Source organism: Sphaeramia orbicularis, chromosome 16 (genome assembly GCF_902148855.1).
Source record: "Sphaeramia orbicularis chromosome 16, fSphaOr1.1, whole genome shotgun sequence".
NCBI classification, from domain to species: domain Eukaryota; kingdom Metazoa; phylum Chordata; class Actinopteri; order Kurtiformes; family Apogonidae; genus Sphaeramia; species Sphaeramia orbicularis.
The window spans coordinates 58,870,701-58,889,310 of NC_043972.1; the positions used below are offsets into that span (position 1 = coordinate 58,870,701).

General features: G+C 37.0%; 1 protein-coding gene across 4 annotated transcripts in view; it reads right to left on the bottom strand.

Annotated features, from left to right (window-relative positions):
- Positions 1 to 16,046: 16,046 nt before the first annotated feature.
- Positions 16,047 to 18,610, bottom strand: part of lingo4b (leucine rich repeat and Ig domain containing 4b) — a 55,637-nt gene continuing 53,073 nt past the window's right edge. For 2 of the 4 annotated variants that reach the window (XM_030158641.1, XM_030158640.1), the window contains exon 3: positions 16,047 to 18,318. In XM_030158641.1, the coding sequence (XP_030014501.1) occupies positions 16,490 to 18,318 (1,829 nt within the window). In that variant the 3' untranslated portion in view covers positions 16,047 to 16,489. The remainder of the gene's footprint in view (positions 18,319 to 18,610) is intronic. The other 2 variants (XM_030158643.1, XM_030158642.1) reach the window with 2 other exon arrangements.

The window sequence follows — 18,610 nt, forward strand, 5'->3', positions numbered from 1 at the left end:
TCAGGAGCCCAATGGAATCTAAAGAGCCAGGGTAAAAACCACAACTGCTGGGAGATGAGGGGTTCACTACATTTTAAAAAGGACTTCCCACTTGAAGTCAGTGTCGGGGGAACACAACAGGAGAATGAAGAAAAAGTCACCAAGAGAAGGGCTGAGTTTTAAAAAAAAGTTAGTCCAGAATCTGGTTTATTAAAAACAGCAAAAGTTTACAAAAATCCAAACTTGTGAATTTTCAGAGAAGGTAGTTTACCACTAGTTTCTCTATAAAACACACACTTGTCAAAAAACAAGGAAAAAGGGGCACACACACTTAAAGAAGAGTTTCCTTTGTTACTTTTTCTAGTCTTTAGTGACTGTTGGAGACTCCCGTTATTCAATGACGTTATTGTCGTAGGCTTATTATTGGTTAATCATAGTTTCTGGGCAGAACACGTCAGTCACTCCAGAAGCTAATTCTAAGAAAAGCACATGTTTTTGCACATGCACCATTTATGCTTAGCACCTGCACTGTTAGCCTAGCATGTCTGGAGCACAAAAATCCCCCAGTTCGTATTCTGTTTTTTCTGCTCCACGCTCTCTTTACCACAACTACTTTCTAAAGCTGTAAAAACAGATCTTTTAGGTAGAATCTGACTTCTGCTCTGAGTTCATCACAGGCAGGTGTGAGTTCAATCAAAACCACACACACACACACACACACACACACACACACACGAATCAAACCTGACTGTTCAGTATCTCTTAAAATAAAAATACAAGATACAGCTGGAAAATATGACTCAGAATATAACTTAAGACTTGTCAAAATAAAAAGACTCTTCAAGCAAAACAACTTTGTAATGTAAAGATTAAGCAGAAAACTGATGATGTTACTTTTCCTCTTCTCCTCCATTTTGGTTCATGATGCATGATGTATGATGTTCACCTGACATTGTGAAATTTAAAGTCACATTCAGCTCCCATTTAATACGATATGTTTAACAAAACTATACTCAAATATTTGACGTAAAAGCAGATCCTTCCATAGGCGTTTTCCCCTAAAAGTACGGTAGCTAATCAAACACGGTTATCATGAAAATTAGAATTTAAACAGTTAAAATAACCGTCAGCAATTTTACTGCGGTTTATCATTATACTGGTAATCATTACATCCCTACACCAAAGAAAAACTCCAAGGCACTGTCTTTAAACATTTAAATGCCTTTATTATAATGGCATGGTCATATGTAGACCTAAAAAAAACACCTCTGAGCATTTCGGCTTCAGGCCTTCATCAGGAAACATCCAAACTTTGAATGTTTAAACAGAGCGCCTGGAGTTTGTCTTCCACTTTGGTGTCTTCATTATTTGACCTGTTTAAGTGTTCCTCATGAATCCAACCATTGGAATGTGTTCAATATGTATTTATAAGTTCAATAAACTCATTAGACTTGGGTGCCACATCATTTCTTCAGACTTTCTGAGTCTCCACAGTGTTCGCTGTAACTTCAGCTTTAACTTCAGTCTGGTTTCACAGTCGTTTAAATGAAATCCTGTTCAGTTTTTCATGACAGACAAGAACGCCTCTGACTTCTGTTAGTGGAGAATTTCATCACAACACTCAGAAATGATGTCATTGGACACAGTTACATGCAACGCTCCATTACCTGGGGTAACACAAAAATAAACATACCAAAAACACATCCAACATTTTAAAATCTTCCTGATGGAATCTGAAAAATATATTAAATCTTTAGAATTTCTCTTTAACAAAAAAAAAAAAAAAAAGCACAAGCACCCTGGCAATTTATAAAGAATTCTTTAAAATAGACTGAACTCTGTGATGTATTTATTTATTTTTGTTAAATATGTTGTTTTTTTCTAAATATACTATTATTTGTCTATTTTGTTTTTTGTCTTTAAATCTATGCAGTTTTTTTCTTAAATTTATTTGTTCAAATGTTGTTGTTGTTTTTTTTCTTTTTGACATCTTGATGTTTGTTTATTCAAAATTTATATGTCTTGTATACCTAAATATTTTCAATAAAGTTGAGAAAAATAAATAAATAAATAAAAATATATAAATTTTAAAAAACTATATAAAAAACTAAAAAAAATAAATTAAAAAATGGTAAAAATAAACAAAAAAAACAAAAACTAATAATAATAATAATAATAATAATAATAATAATAATAATAATAATAATAATCCATTACCTGGGGTACTTTTAATTGTTGCCACTAGATGGCAGCAAACTCAGTCTTTTCGGTCCTTGTTCAGTCACACTGGTGACTGAACCGTCCAGTTCATTCTCCACACTCATGGAGGTCATGTGACAGCTGAGAACATCCAAGCATCATCTGTGGTCAGAGGTTCATCTGTGACATAACCTGGTGTCCTAAAGGTTAGAACACAGGTGTCAAACATGAGGCCCGGGGGCCAAATGCCCCCCTAAGGAAGGGTCCAATAGGATGAATTTGTAGATGCAAAAATGACACTGAATCAGTTTTGTAAAAATCATTTTCTTTCAGGTTCCACATTCAGACCAATCTGATCTAAAGTGGGTCAGAAGCAGTCAGATAATATCATACTAACCTATAGATAATGACCACTGCAGATTTGATCTGTGTTTAAGTGTAAAAAAGTAAAAGTACATGAAAATGTTTATATTTACAAATGATCCTTTTACAAAAAATGTGAACCTGAAACGTCTTCAGAAAAGTAAATGCAGTTGTACAATATTCGACCTGTTTTAAATGCTTTGTGTATTTGTGATCATAATGTCAGTTATAACGTACATGTGTAAATAATAAACTGATAAACGGGCAGAATATTGTTAAAATAACACTTGTTTTACTTAAGAAATGTCCAGTTGTTCATGTTCTTCAGATTTTGACTCTTGAAGAGTTTTTCTTTAAAGTACTTGAAATCCAGCATGTTTACTTCTTAAATAAATTATTCAGTCTTGGCTGACAAAATGACCTCGTTAAACTGACAGACATCACATATGTGAATGATGGTCGTGTTCAAACAGGTTAAGTTTGTTTCCCTTTTTGGCTTTTGAAACCATGTGAGATGTTTGAAGGTACTGTCTTTATTCTATTGTCTGTTTTTGGTCGTGGTGTATTGTTCTTATTTGTCTATTTTATTTATTTATTTTGTTGTTTTTAATTGTATGGCTTTTTAATCTATTCTTGTATTTTATTCTTTTATTTGGGTTTTATTTATTCTTTTATTTTTTGTACAGTTTCTATATTTTTAAATCTATTTCTGTATTTTATTCTTCTGTTTTGGTTTTATTTCTTCTTCTGTACACCACTTTGGTCCACTGCAGTCGTTTTAAAGTGCTTTAAAAATAAAGTTGGATTGGAGTTTGTCTCTTCAGTGAAATCTAGAATCCAGCTGGACTCAAATGACAGGAGAGGTTAGATTAGGAAAATACAAACTAATTAGGACACGTTTGTGTCTTCACATCATATGTTTAGGTGTTGAAATTTACCCTTAAATTGTCATGATAATGTATTTGCCGTACCCTTTGTCCACCATCTGCTGTGTGTCTTAAAGATTGTTCAGTGTCTTTAAAACAGGTGAAAACACAGGGAGGATCTGTCCCAAGGTTCTAATAGTTTTGGATTTTTCATTATAGTTTAGTTTTATTTAGTTTGGACTTTTTTTCTCTAATTCAGTTTTAATTCGTTTTTAGAGCAGGTTTGCTAGTTTTTATTAGTTTTCATTTTTTTCTAAATGCTTAGTTTTAGTTTAATTTTAGTTTAGTCGTCTCTTTTCTCTTCTTCTCTGTGGTCGTATTCAAATAAATCCCAGACAGGACTCTGCTGCTTTAGTCTCCATGTTTCCAGGTAGAGTGGGGACCAGAAGACGACTGGAAACCACAAGTGAACACAAGTGACGGACCAAAAAGTGTCGTATGGTGCCGCTAGCTAAAATTGCTAGAGCGAAATAAATTGATTTAGAATCAATCCGACACTGACAAAGACGAAAATGAAGGGAATTTTATCCATAATTTTTATCTGTTTTAGTTAGTTTTGTAAACACACAATACAGTTTCAGTTATCGTTTTATTCTTGTAATTATAGTTTTTATTTATTTCAGTTAACGAAAATGTTTTTACAATTCTAGTTTTTGTCATTTCGTTAGTTTTCGTTAACGATAATAACCTTGATCCGTCCAATGGACAAAGAGGACAGTAAACATATATAACCCCCCCCAGTCCTCTGCTGTATACAGTAATAAAGTAAATAAACCACACAATGTACAGAAGGTGCCTGTTATTCAGAAAGCAGACTGTGGATAGATTTAATATGAAATGGAACATTATACAGAAATACCCAGAACTGTTCATTTCATATTTTCAAAACTTTATCAAACATCCCCCAACCATCTGGACCCCCACCCCTCACCCCCCAACCCCAGTGTCAAAATATGACTTCATATGAACTCAAGGTTTAATAAATGGTCTGCACTGTAAAAAAATCTGTAATTTAACACAATTTTTTCTGTTTATTTTACAGATTTTTTCCTATATTTTTAATATACAGGAAAATATCAATGAAATGACAAAAACAGACTGTGATTTTACACGTCAAATGTAAAATAACACAAAAAACTGTAACTGTAAATAACCCAAAAATTTAAATTTTTTTAAAAGAAATTTTTTCTTTTTTCACAGAAAGATCCAGTTAAAATACATTTACAAATGTATCGTAATTTAACAAATACGTCTTTTCTATTAACAAGATTAAACTGTTAATTTAAAGTTTAATACTGTAAAAAAAAAAAATTTAAATAAATAAAACGAGATAAAATTACTGACAGTTAACCGTAACAGAAGTATTTGTTCTGTCAATTGAACCAGACTTGTTTGTTAATTGACAAATATCTTGTTTAATTACAGGAGGTTTCACAACAAAAATGTTGAATAAATGTATTTTTGTGAATGTAGAACATGTATAAGCACTGATAAACTGTCCAAATACAGTTTTTATCAGTGGATTGGACAACTGAGTCTCACTGAAAATTATTTATATATATATATATTTATAGGGAATTTGATTGTTTTAATACGTGTAAATATTCTTTATTAAACATCAAAAAGTCAAGAAAAATATGCAACATCTCATGTAAAGTTAGGGCAAAAAAACTGTATTTTAATTATGGAAAATTACTGTATTTTTAGGAGATGGTTATTTTCCATTATTTAACAGTATTTTTTCAGCACTTCTGCTGCCGAAATAATACTGTTTTTTATCAAGTTTTTTTTTTTTTTTTTACAGTGTGTCTCAGGTTAAATGTGTTCAATGTTCCATATTTGAATCAGATTCATAGTTAAACTAATGACCTCAGTGCTGGTTTGCTGCTGTTTTCCAGGTATATGATGGTGTGTTCTAACACATATATGTTGGTTTGGGTCCATTTCTCCAACAGATGTGTAAATGTTCCACTGATAGAACCTGTCCAGTCCATGTGCTGTCATGTGCAGACAGTGTTTGAAGCAGATCTGGTCCATCTGACACTAATGTTCACCTGGACTTAAACCCATTCTATCATTAGTTCGACTGTTTCACATTTGGAGCCCAGACTGGATCTGACAAACTACAACCAACCAGCATTTAGGACTGGACTAGTCTGGACCAGAACCACCTGGAACCATGTGACCTGTAGACCAGTGGAACCATGTGACCTGTAGACCAGAACTGCAGAGCCCAGACCTGAACTGCAGACTCCAGACCTGAACCGCAGAGCCCAGACCAGAACTACAGACTCCAGACCAGAACTACAGACTCCAGACCTGATCCGCAGATTCCAGACCTGAACCGCAGACTCCAGACCAGAACCACAAAGCCATGACCAGAACAACAGAGCCCAGACCAGAATCGCAGACTCCAGACCTGAACCACAGAGTCCAGACCTGAACCGCAGACTCCAGACCTGAACCGCAGACTCCAGACCAGAACCACAAAGCCATGACCAGAACCACAGAGCCCAGACCAGAACCGCAGACTCCAGACCTGAACCGCAGAGTCCAGACCTGAACTGCAGACTCCAGACCTGAACCGCAGAGTCCAGACCTGAACTGCAGACTCCAGACCTGAACCACAGAGCCCAGACCTGAACCACAGACTCCAGACCTGAACCGCAGAGCCCAGACCCAGAGTACCCCAGTCTCTCCTCATAAATTCAGAGTCTTTGTGTAAAACTGATGGAAATCAGGATGAAAACAGAGTTTATTCTGACGCTGCACTGCATCCATAAATGATGCCAGAGCAAATCAATCCCATAATGCATCAGTCCAGTCAAACACTGAAGTGTGTACTGTTGTCTGTGGAATCAGAATCTGTTTTTATTTTCTAATGAGTCCATTCTAATTAACTGTTGGAAATATATGGAGTAAATTGTCTGAATTTATAGTGAATAAACCTAAATATTTAAACCAGGGGTCTCAAACATGCGTCCCTCTAAAGGTTCCAGTTCAGCCCCTGGGATGAATTTGTAAAGTGTAAAAATTCTACTGTTAAGGCTGTGGAACTCATTTTAGTTCCGGTTCCACATACAGACCAGTCTGATCTACAGTCAAATAAGAACAGCAGAAGAACCCACAAAAAAGAATGACTGCAGATTTTCTTGACAGTTTGATGTGAGAAAAATTATCTTACATTATACCTATAAATAATACAAACTTCAATTTTTTGTCTGTGTTTTATTGCAAAAAATAACAATAAATTATGAAAATATTTACATTTACAAACTCTCCTGTAACAATAAAATGTGAATAACCTGAACAAATATGAACAACCTGAAATGTCTAAAGAAAATTCAGCCCAGTTTGAACTCTGTTCTTCCTGTTCCTCAGTGTTTAGTGTCTTTGCAGATCTGATCCAGAATGCACATGGACTAATGAGAAGTGGAGGCAGAAGATTGTTAAAATTGCACTGATTTTTCTTAAGAAATTTCAGTTTTTTTCAGGTTATTTACTTTTTTTTTTTTGGGGGGGGGGGGGGGGGGGGGGGGGGGGGGGGGAGTAAGTATTTTGTAGTGGCCCAGAGGTGAAACAGCTCAAAAAATTATCCACTATAAGAAAAAAAAGAGAACAGCCCAAAAAATTACCCACTATAAAAAAAACAAAACAAAACAAAACAAAAAACTGAGAACAGCCCAAAAAATTATCCGCTACAAGAAAAAAAAAAAAAGAGAACAGCCCAAAAAATTATCCGCTATAAGAAAAAAAAGAGAACAGACCAAAAAATTACCCACTGTAAGAAAAAAAAGAGAGCAGACCAAAAAATTGCCCAGTATAAGAAAAAAAACAAAACAAAACAAAACAGAGAACATCCCAAAAAATTATCCGCTATAAGAAAAAAAAAGAGAACAGACCAAAAAATTACCCACTGTAAGAAAAAAAAGAGAACAGACCAAAAAATTGCCCAGTATAAGAAAAAAACCAAAAAAAAAAAACCAGAGAACAGCTCAAAAAATTATCCGCTATAAGAAAAAAAAAGAACAGACCAAAAAATTATCCACTATAAGAAAAAAAAAACATCATCCACCTTTTCAATTAGGGGGGCGCTGTTTACCTGAAAGGTCTCTTGTTTTAAAATTCAGGCCAAAAGAAAAATAACAGGCTGAAAATTTTTAAGGCCTTCAGGTTTTGTTTTTTGTTTTTTTTTGTAGTGTATAATTTTTTGGGCCGTTTTCTTTTTTTTATAGTGAATATTTTTTTGGGCTGCTCTCTTTCTTATATAGTGGATAATTTTTTGGGGGGCTGTTCTCTTATTTTCTTATCCTGGATAATTTTTTTTCTCATAGTGGAAATTTTTCTGGGCTGTCACACCTCTGGGCCACCGTAATATTTTCATAATTTAATCGAGTTTTTTTGCACTAAAACAAAGACAAAAATTTGCATTTGTCATTATTTCTAGGTTATTCTGTTATTAGTTTACTGGTCCGGCCCACTGCAGATTAAATCAGGCTGAATGTGGAACCTGACAGAACATGAGTTTGACACCGCTGGTTTATCGTGTCTGTTGTGATGAAGTGGTTGATGAGTTCATGGGTGTCAGATCTGAGGCAGAGCGGAGACGTGATCCGGCAGCTGATCCCAGGAAACCACCCTGTTTTCAGTCATGTGAGTCATGTGGAGGCGTGCCTTCCAAACACCACATTAATCTGCTCCTTTGGCGTTCTGTCCAATGGGAGCGCAGGCTTGTATTAAAATAGATAATATGAGAGTGAGCGGGGCCGGCGGAGCGTAGACAGACCTATATAACAGATTGAGACATGCAGAGGTAATCCAAAAGGGTTTAAAGCTCTGCTCATACATGTGATTATCATTTTTTTTCCTCTTTTTTCTGGGTTATTCTGGGCGACTGCATCAAACAGACAGAATGATTGGATGTCCACTGAATCCACTTTATGCACGAAAAGTCTTTGGATTGTTTACCAAAGTCAGCTGCTGCTGATCCACTGGTTACTGTCCGTCTTAGATCACACCCAAGAGCAAAATGTAGCTTTAAATGAAAAGAAGGGTGAAGAGCAGGAGGAGACGGAGATGATAAATGTCTACAGATATTCATATGGGCTTAGGTTAGACGTGTGTGTGTGTGTGTATTAGTCTGGACTTGTGTGTATTTTATCCATCAGAATAGTTAAGGTGTGATTCAGTGGCGGCTGCTGGTCTTTCAGACAGGGGAAGCCCATTGTCGGCTTACATCAAAAAAATTGTCAAGTTATTTAAACATAAATTCGTCCCTCTGTTCCTTTTTCAGAAAATGCTCAGTGACCTTCTCGTACACAGTAGGCGTCTTTTCCAGGGACTGGAGAGTTCACTCCAACCTAGCCAACAGTATGACTGATTTAACTATCTACAAAACCATATTAAACCGGAACAAGAAATGATTAAATTATGGAACCGAAACAAGAAAACGTTGAAATTATGTTAAATTAAAACAAGGAAGTACAATGAGTGTGTTTTATTTACAGTGCAAGAAATGAACGAGTCATTTGGTTTCTGTGATTTCCCAGCAGAATGTGTGACGGTATTAAACTGAACTGTGTCAGTGAAGGAGCAGATCTGAAAACAGCTGTCAATCAAACAGGATTCAGCCTTTGGACCCATCCTCCAATCAGCACGTGGAAGCTCAGCATCCGGCCCGGCCAAGCTCCACCCACAGCTCTGTTCACCTCCAGAGATGCCGAGCGTCTGGGGGCGGGACAACATTGTGTCATTTATCCAATTAGTGTCCAGTTTTGAGGCAATGAAAAACCCAGTTCCACTCAGTCCCATTGAAGTGCATGGACGCTGAGCGTCTACGGACAAATGCACTGAGCAGAGATGGAGGAGAAAACAGACACGGGAATGGAGGAGAAGTGAACAACATCCAGTCCACTGATCTGGGATCAAACTGATTCTGAACCAACTGGTCTGAGAGATGAACGTGTTCCAACACATTTGGAGTCAATGAAATGTCAACACAAACCGAACAGATTTGAGCATTTAATTGGAGTCATTTTAGGGGAAGCTGAGCTTCCACTGCAGTCTGACAGAAAACACCTCTGGTGTGGTTCATTCGGGGGGGGGGCAACCCCATCAATGATTAAAAACCAACTGAAATAACAGCAGGTTGTGTCTGAGTTTTCTTCCTCCTTTATCTTACATCACTGCACTAACTTTCACCTGAACTGAACAGTCTGGGTATGCGTGAACGTCCCCGTGCACATAAATACATCGTATACCTGATCTGTCTGTCTGCATGTCAGTACCCACTTTTACACCCAGATCCCAGAAAAAAGGTTGGATGGTGATTCCACCTTTTTTCCCCCATTGTCTGATTTCCACAGAAAAGACCAAGAAGTAACAGAGGTGAGACAGGCTGGACTTTTACACAGTGGACCTGTGTTCACCAACCAAAGGGGCGGGGCCACAGCGGATAGTGGAACGCATCATGTCCGCATCGGAAATACACCTGGGGTGTTGTCTGGTGTGGTAGACCCCAGCCTCTACTGCTCTGGTGTTCAGAGCCTGTTCTTGTGCAGCCATCAGTACCATCAGCAGTCCCTCTGTGCTGTCTTTCAGTCCAGCCTTTTCCATCCACTGGTTTGTTTTCTCCATATCAGCCACTTCGTCAGTTTGTCGGTAGTTCATGCCATGCAGGGGCGTGTCCTTCCCTGGTACCCCCTCGGGTACTGGGCTCTTGTTGCCTGAGGCATTCACTCATCAGTTGGTCATTGGGGGCCATTTTCTGGGCATATTCCTGGAGGTTTGCTGTTTGCTCCTGGACAGTAGATCTGACACTTACTAGTCCGTGACCCTCTTCCTTTCTCTTTGTGTACAGCCTCAGGACGCTGGACTTAGGGTGAAACCCTCCATGCATGGTATACATATACAGGGGTTGGACAAAACAATGGAAACACCTTAAAAAATCAACAAAATATAATTTAATATGGTGTAGGTCCGCCTTTTGCGGCAATTACAGCCTCAGTTCTCCGAGGTATTGATCCATACAACTTGTGAATTGTTTCCAAAGGAATTTTCAGCCATTCTTCAGTTAGAATACCCTCCAACTCTTTTAGAGACGATGGCGGTGGAAATTGACGCCTTACTTGAATCTCTAAAACTGACCATAAATGCTCAATAATGTTGAGGTCTGGGGACTGTGCCAGCCATACGAGATGCTCAACTTCATTAGAATGTTCCTCATGCCATTCTTTAACAATTCTAGCTGTATGGATTGGGGCATTATCATCTTGAGGTGAAGGTGTTTCCATTATTTTGTCCAACCCCTGTATATGTGTAATCCAGTCCAAATGTATTGGGGATAAACAGTTCCTCAATTCAAGATGAACATTCTTGGAAGAAGTCAAATAATATGAACAAGATTAAGACTCAATAAGTAAAAAATAATTTTTTTTAAAATCATCCTTCATGATAAATATTCCACATTCAAGTCAGTTTATCTCCATCAGTTTATTCCTTTTTTTTTTTTTTTTTTTTTTTTTTTTACAGTGAACAGTATTGTGTGTCTGAAATCATTATCCCTATGCCTTCACTTATGAAAAAAACAAAAAAAAACAAATCAACATATTTTTTGGGGGGTACCTGCCAGCTGGAGCTTCACTGTTTGGAATTTGAGTCTTGATCCAAAAGACACCACAGGCCTCAGCGTGGACTCAGATTAAGTGCTTTGGTTACGCAAGACATAATGTGCTTCTCTTGTCAGTGTCCCAACAATAGTCATTTCAAATGAAGATCCACAAGGAGATGAGGTTTTAGAATGATTGGATTTGTGTTCTCCCCCTCTGAAAAGGTTTCCAAATATTTGACATCAAATCAAGGCAATGCAGACAGACAAGGTGGATTTAAAGATAGGCATTTAATAATGTCAACTGAAAAATGAACTCATGAACAAGATCTGAAAAAACAAACAAACAAAAAGACACAGCAGTCAGTGCTGTATGTGTGAGTCATTTCCTTTGTGGTGCATTATAGTGTACACCAACAGTTCTAAACAACAGGAGCCATGTTTGATAGACATAATCCCCAGAACCAGAAAAAGAACAGAAGAAACACAATGTACAAATAAACCCTGGCTCTAATATTCCCATAGTAAGAATGATCAGGTGAGCATTCACTCTGTCAGTGGTGAAAATGGGACATTTTCACATGGCACATGTTTCATTATGTTGTGTTCTGTTTATTAGTGGGACAAATATAAAAAACAGGAATATAAAAAGGAGTTATTTTCAAATAAACAGGGAGTCAGCTACAGTAATTACATGACAGAGTACTATGTTAGTTCTGTTTGAGGGACACTGACCCAGTGTGGAGCTGATCCAATGATGAAGTAACAAAAGGGACACGATCCTATGTACATTTACTGTCTGTCCCTTTACAGCTGGATTTAAAGTAGAACCACTACGAGAAAGAATAGAACCGACCTATGCACATGTGCAGCAGGAGTGTGTGTGTGTGTGTGTGTGTGTGTGTGTTAGTGCGCAATCAGAAATATTCAACCCCAAAGATTTATCAATTAATTTTTTCTTTTAAGACAAAGAAAACAGCAGTTTATAATGGTCATTTTCTGTAATTAAAATACAGTTTTTTGCCCTAACTTTACATGAGATTTTGCATATTTTTTTGACTTTTTAATGTTTGACAAAGAATATTTACATGTATTAAAACAATCAAATTACATATATATATATATATATATATATATATATATATATATATATATATATATATATATATATATATATATATACAGGATGGGGAAGCAAAATTTACAATGAACATTTAGTTGTTTTTTCTCAGCAGACACTACGTCAGTTGTTTTGAACCCAAACATATACTGATGTCATAATCATACCTAACACTATTATCCATACCTTTTCAGAAACTTTTGCCCATATGAGTAATCAGGAAAGCAAACGTCAGAGTGTGTGATTTGCTGAATGCACTCGTCACACCAAAGGAGATTTCAAAAATAGTTGGAGTGTCCATAAAGACTGTTTATAATGGAAAGAAGAGAATGACTATGAGCAAAACTATTACCAGAAAGTCTGGAAGATACTATTAAAGAAGAATGGGAGAAGTTGTCACCCCAATATTTGAGGAACACTTGCGCAAGTTTCAGGAAGCGTGTGAAGGCAGTTATTGAGAAAGAAGGAGGACACATAGAATAAAAACATTTTCTATTATGGACATTTTCTTGTGGCAAATAAATTCTCATGACTTTAAATAAACTAATTGGTCATACACTGTCTTTCAATCCCTGCCTCAAAATATTGTACATTTTGCTTCCCCACCCTGTGTACATCTATCTATCTATCTATCTATCTATCTATCTATCTATCTATCTATATATATATATATATATATATATATATATATATAAAACTTTCAATGAGACTCAGTTGTCCAATCCACTGATAAAAACTGTATTTGGACAGTTTATCAGTGCTTATACATGTTATACATTCACAAAAATACATTTATTCAACATTTTTGTTGGGGAAACCTCCTGTAATTACACAAGATATTTGTCAATTAACAAACAAGTCTTGTTAAACTGACACAACAAATACTTCTTTAACGGTTAATTGTCAGTAATTTTATCTCATTTTATTATTTTTTTTTACTGTATTAAATTTTAAATCAACAGTTTAATCTCATGAATAGAAAATAAATATTTGTGAAATAATGATACATTTGCAAATGTATTTTAACTGTATTTTTCTGTGAAAAAAGAAAAAAATTCTTTAAGAAAATGGAAATTTTATGGTTATTCACAGTTACATTTTTTTCATGTTATTTTACATTTGACATGTAAAATCACAGTCTGTTTTAGTCATTTCATTGATTTTTTCCTGTATCTTAAAAATACAGGAAAAATCTGTAAAATAAACAGTAAAAATTCTGTTAAATTACTGATTTTTTTTAGAGTGTAGGAGGTTGGAAAAACACAAGTTACAGGTTGCCTGGAACGCAGCATTAGTCAGGAGCTGGAACCCTGTAAAGGTTCCTGTAATTTTTGACCTGTGAGGGCGGTTCACCAAGCCTGGCCCCGAAAATGACCCCCAAGTTTCTGCAGTAGAAAAGTGACCTCAGAGAAGCCCCTGTGTGACTACAGGTCACCTACAGGATGACCTGATGAAGGCTGGTCCAAGTGCTTCAGTGGAAACTCAAAGATGAACTTTACAACCAGACTCCAGGATGTACTCCAGTCTGGACCCAAAGGAACCTCAACAGTCATTGATTACGACTACAGAGTTTTAGGAGACGGTTCTATGCACTGATGAAACCAAACTAGAACTGTCTAAACACGTGGGTTTAAGGCTGTTTTTTGTCCTATTTTGTCATTTTCGTCTAGATCACAGGTGTCAAACATGTGGCCCGGGGGCCAAATCTGGCCCGCCAAAGGCTCCAGTTCAGCCTTTGGGATGAAGATGTGAAATGCAAAAATTACACTAAGATATTAACAATCCTTTTAGTTCAGGTTCCACATTCAGACCAATTCAATCTCAAGTGGGTCAGAGCAGTAAAATACTATCATAATAATCTATAAATACTCACAACTCCAAATTTCTCTCTTAGTAAATGTAAATCTTTTCATGTATTTACACTAAAACAAAGTATAATTTCACAAAAAATGTGAATAACCTGAACAAATATCAAAAACCTGAAATATTTTAAGAGAAGTAAGTACAATTTTAATAATATTCTGCCTGATACTAAATGTTTTGTGTATTTGTAGATCCACTGTTGATCTGTAAGTTATAATGCACATGTGTAAATGATAAACTGAGGCAGAATATTGTTAAAATTACACTTCTTTTTTCACTTTGTTCATGTTGTTCACATTGTTGGAAAGGATAGTTTGTAGATTTTCATTGTTTAATTTTACCTTTTTCGCTCTAAAACATAGAGAAAATTTTGGAGTTGGTATCATTTACATATTATTATCTTATTATTTTACTGGTTCGGCCCACTTCAGATCAAATTTAGCTGAATGTGGAACTGGATTAAAATGACTTTGACAGCCCTGGTCTACATCACTTGAATGTTTTGTAGATGATGGGGTTGAATATTTATAATTGCAACAAGCTGAGTCAGCGTCAAAGAAGTATCCTAAACTATCTGACAATCGTTATTTATTGCAAGTATCAAAGCTTTCTAGTGGCGTATGTTGAAGCGACAGTGTCTGAGGTGATCCTAGGTGAGCAGGCAGAAAGAACAACCCGAGGGTCAAAAGGACAAATATAGACTCGGCTTGTCTTGGCAAGTGAAGATAAAAAAGCTCGAGCACACTTGTACAAAGTGAATGATTTAAACAAGCACCTGATAAAAATACAGAAGCTTCCAATAAACGTACCAAACTTCAACTGCCTCCATGTGTTCATCCTTACATATGTGATCATTAAAACTGGTGCATAATTACATGCTACGCTACATTAAAAAGTTACACTTGTTCTAAGCAAGTGGTCAAATGCTTATTTAAAGTCAAAGTCAGTGATGATAAATGCTTTAGTGACTTCACCTACAGTCTGCTAACATATGTTTACAGACCACCAACACATTTTCTTCTGACGTGATGCTAAAGGTGTGAAGCTCAGATGTTCTTATTAACAGGATACTGTCATACTTGGTCGTGTTGCATAAACATGGGAAATCTGAATATTCGTAATTCAAGAGTCCAAATCATATTTTAAGGTCAAATTTATCTGATAACCCATAAACTAATAAGGACTTCCTCGCTAACATTACCATTTGATAAGTACAAGATAGAACAGATATCAGTTCTGAAGTATGTCTGTCTTATTGTCCCTTCACATGATTGAGCGTTTGAACAAAGTCTTCCATTGGATGTAATCTGGATGAATATTACACCGTTTATGGTGTTAGGGTAACGCAACAAATATTAACAAAAAAAGCCCCAATATTAGTTAAAGTTAGAGTTAGAGCGTAAACAGATGTATGTTTATACTTCAGAATTCATGTATCACTTTATCTCTTTCTCATGTCACTAAACTACAGAAGCGTATTGCATTCACACAAAAAAAAAAAAAAAAAAATTGGCTCTGTTTTTCTGAATTAACGAGACAATTATCTCATTAATTGTGAAAACAGAGCTGAATTTTAATTTTTTTCAGAAAACAGTATCTCGTTAATTCGGAAAAACAGAGCCAAATTTTTTTAAACTTATTTTTTCTTGTAGTTACGAGATAATTCTCTCATTAATTCGGAAAAACAGAGCCGAATGCAATTTTTTTCAGAAAACATTATCTTGTTAATTTAGAAAAACAGAGCCGAATTTTTTTTTTTTTTAACTTATTTTTTCTTGTAATTATGAGATAATTATTTTGTTAATTCAGAAAAACAGAGCCAAATTGTTTTTAAACTTGTTTTTTCTTGTAATTATGAGATAATTACCTCATTATTTTGAAAAAAAAGAGCTCTGTTTTTCTGAATTAACGAGACAATTATCTCGTTAATTCGGATAAACAGAGCAGAATTAATTTTTTTTGTGTGAATGCAATACGCTTCCGTTCTAAACACTTTCAAATGATAATATTGGCGATAGGAACTGGTTGAATTCAAGTCTGGTTGTTTGATAGTAGTTAATAGATTAACAAAATATATATATATATATATATTTTTTTTTACCTTGAAATTCTAGTTTTAGGTATCAGTCGTCTCTTTAATCACTGGTCTGTTCTCTGAGTCTATAAAACTGGACCACAGAAGGATGACAGTATACTTTTAATTACCACAGGTGTCAGATGAAAATGGCTGCCATGTGAAAATGTTCTATCCAAAGCATTATTAATCATTCATTACTTAGATACGCCAATTCAGCTCTGAAATGCTAAAACAAGGAGCAGTGTTCTGAGCTGGCCGATGTAGTGGCCTTCAAATCGAGGTCAGTGTCCTTTATTATCATTCAAGGGCTCCTGCGATGCAGAAGAACAAGCGCTAAATATAATTACATATTGGCCTTAGATAAGTTTCATCGTGAACCTGCCACCATCAGCTCCGTCACCACCTCCTCCACCCATGGACGACCGAGGAACAAAGTCAATGGTTGCCGTGTGCTTGATCTGCCCTTTGCTCTGACTCCAGAAAAACATGAAGACAAAACATATGGCCACTGAGCTGAGGAACGACAGGAAGCCCATGGTGGTGGCAATGATCAGAGTCTTTGCATCAAATGGATACGGTTTGGCCATTTGAGCGGAGGTGTTGGCAGCTGGGGGATTGGAAGGCTCTGTCCAGCCCTCCTCTGAGAAGAAAGGAATGGTCCGATTACGAGGGACCCCCTTCACATAAAGACCAACGGTCAGGCTATCATTACCAGCTGCGTTACCTGCCAAGCACTGATAGGTCCCACTGTCCTGCACTTGAGCAAACCGCACTTCCAAAGTACCATTTGGCAAAACTCGAATTCTTCCTGTTGGAGAAACCACATTCTTATGCGATGAAATCCAGGTGATAGATGGGAAAGGATCTCCGTCAGCTTTACAGGAGAACAGGACTGTTGTGCCCTCTTCTACTCTAGCTTCCTGTGGTCTGCGGTCCAGGATTCGAGCAGGGCGGCAGGTGAAAAGTCTTGGAAGTTCCTTTTCAGAAAAGTCTCTGAATTCACGTTGCCTCACAGCATCTGGAGATGCACAAGTGGGCTGATATCCATCAAAATTCAAGCGCAGCCTGCGCCGGACTACCCAAAGGAGCCTACAGTCGCATGCCAGGGGATTCCCATCCAACCTCAACACCTGAAGGTTCCCCACTGAGTGGAACGCACTTTCCTCCAAGGTGGTAAGATGATTGGATGTTACATTAAGCATACGAAAATAGGCCAGTCCTCTGAAGGCCCCTGGTTCTATTCGTAGCAGGCTCCCCCCTGCCAGATGTAGTTCCTGAAGTCTAAGCAAGTCCCCTAGCAGACTGCCTTGGATTACGGTGATGGGGTTGTAGGACAGGTCCAGGAAGCGCAGATAAACCAAATGGCGAAGTGCTGCGTAAGGAACTGCACTCAAGTTGCAGTTGCTGATGACTAGAGATGTCAGATTGAGTCCAATCAGGCTGTTGCTGGCCAGATAATCCAACAGTGGCCAGTTTTTGATCAGGAGGCTGTGCAGCCGGTGAAGTTTACGAAAAGCATTGTTGGGCAGTGTAGAGATTGTGAGGTGTAGCATACGAAGACGTGTCAGGCCCTGAAGCTGAGACAAGGCTTCGGTGGGAATGGAGCTCAGATTGCTGCGATCCAAGTTCAGCTCCTGCAGGTTCTGCAGACCAAAGAAAGCTCGCTGGGAGATGAACACCAAGTCGTTTTCCCCAGCTTCCAGTGTTTGCAGATTTACCATTTCTTTGAAAGTATAGTCCAGGAACACCAGAATCTCATTCTGGCTTAAATCTAGAAAACGCAGGCTGGACAGACCAGAAAACACTCCTACTGGAATGATCTTGAGTCGGTTATTTTTAAGCCGAAGTGTCCTGAGATTCTGTAGGCCCTGGAAAGCCTCGACTTCAATCATGGAGATTAGATTATCACTGAGGTCCAACTCCTGAAGCTGCTGCATCCCAAAGAACTGGCGACGGCCCACAGTCTTAAGCTTATTGTAGGATAAATCCAGTCGCTTGGCATCACTGGAAAAGCTCTCTGGCACTGAGTTCAAATGTTTACCGGAGCAGATGACTTCTTTAGCTTCCAGCCGACACACACATCTGGAAGGACAGCCTCCTGCGGCGACACCCAGTCCATACTGGAGCAGGAGGCTCCAAGCGCCCCATCGCACGACAGACTCCACAAACATCGTACCTCCTGGCTAAGGGAGAAAAGACACATTTCAGTATTTTGGAAACTTAAATGTCAGCAGATGCAGAGTATCAAAGTACTTGGTAACACTTTAATAATAATAATAATAATAATAATAATAATAATAATAAGTACACACTCTGAAGCATTAGTTAAGCATTAACAAATACTGAATTCATCATTTATAAAGCACATTTCTGACATGAATACTCATTAATATATAGTTTATAAGCACAGTTATAATGGTTTTACTCATTAATAAGCTCATCTACATTGTGCTTAATGATTCTATTTTCATACTTTA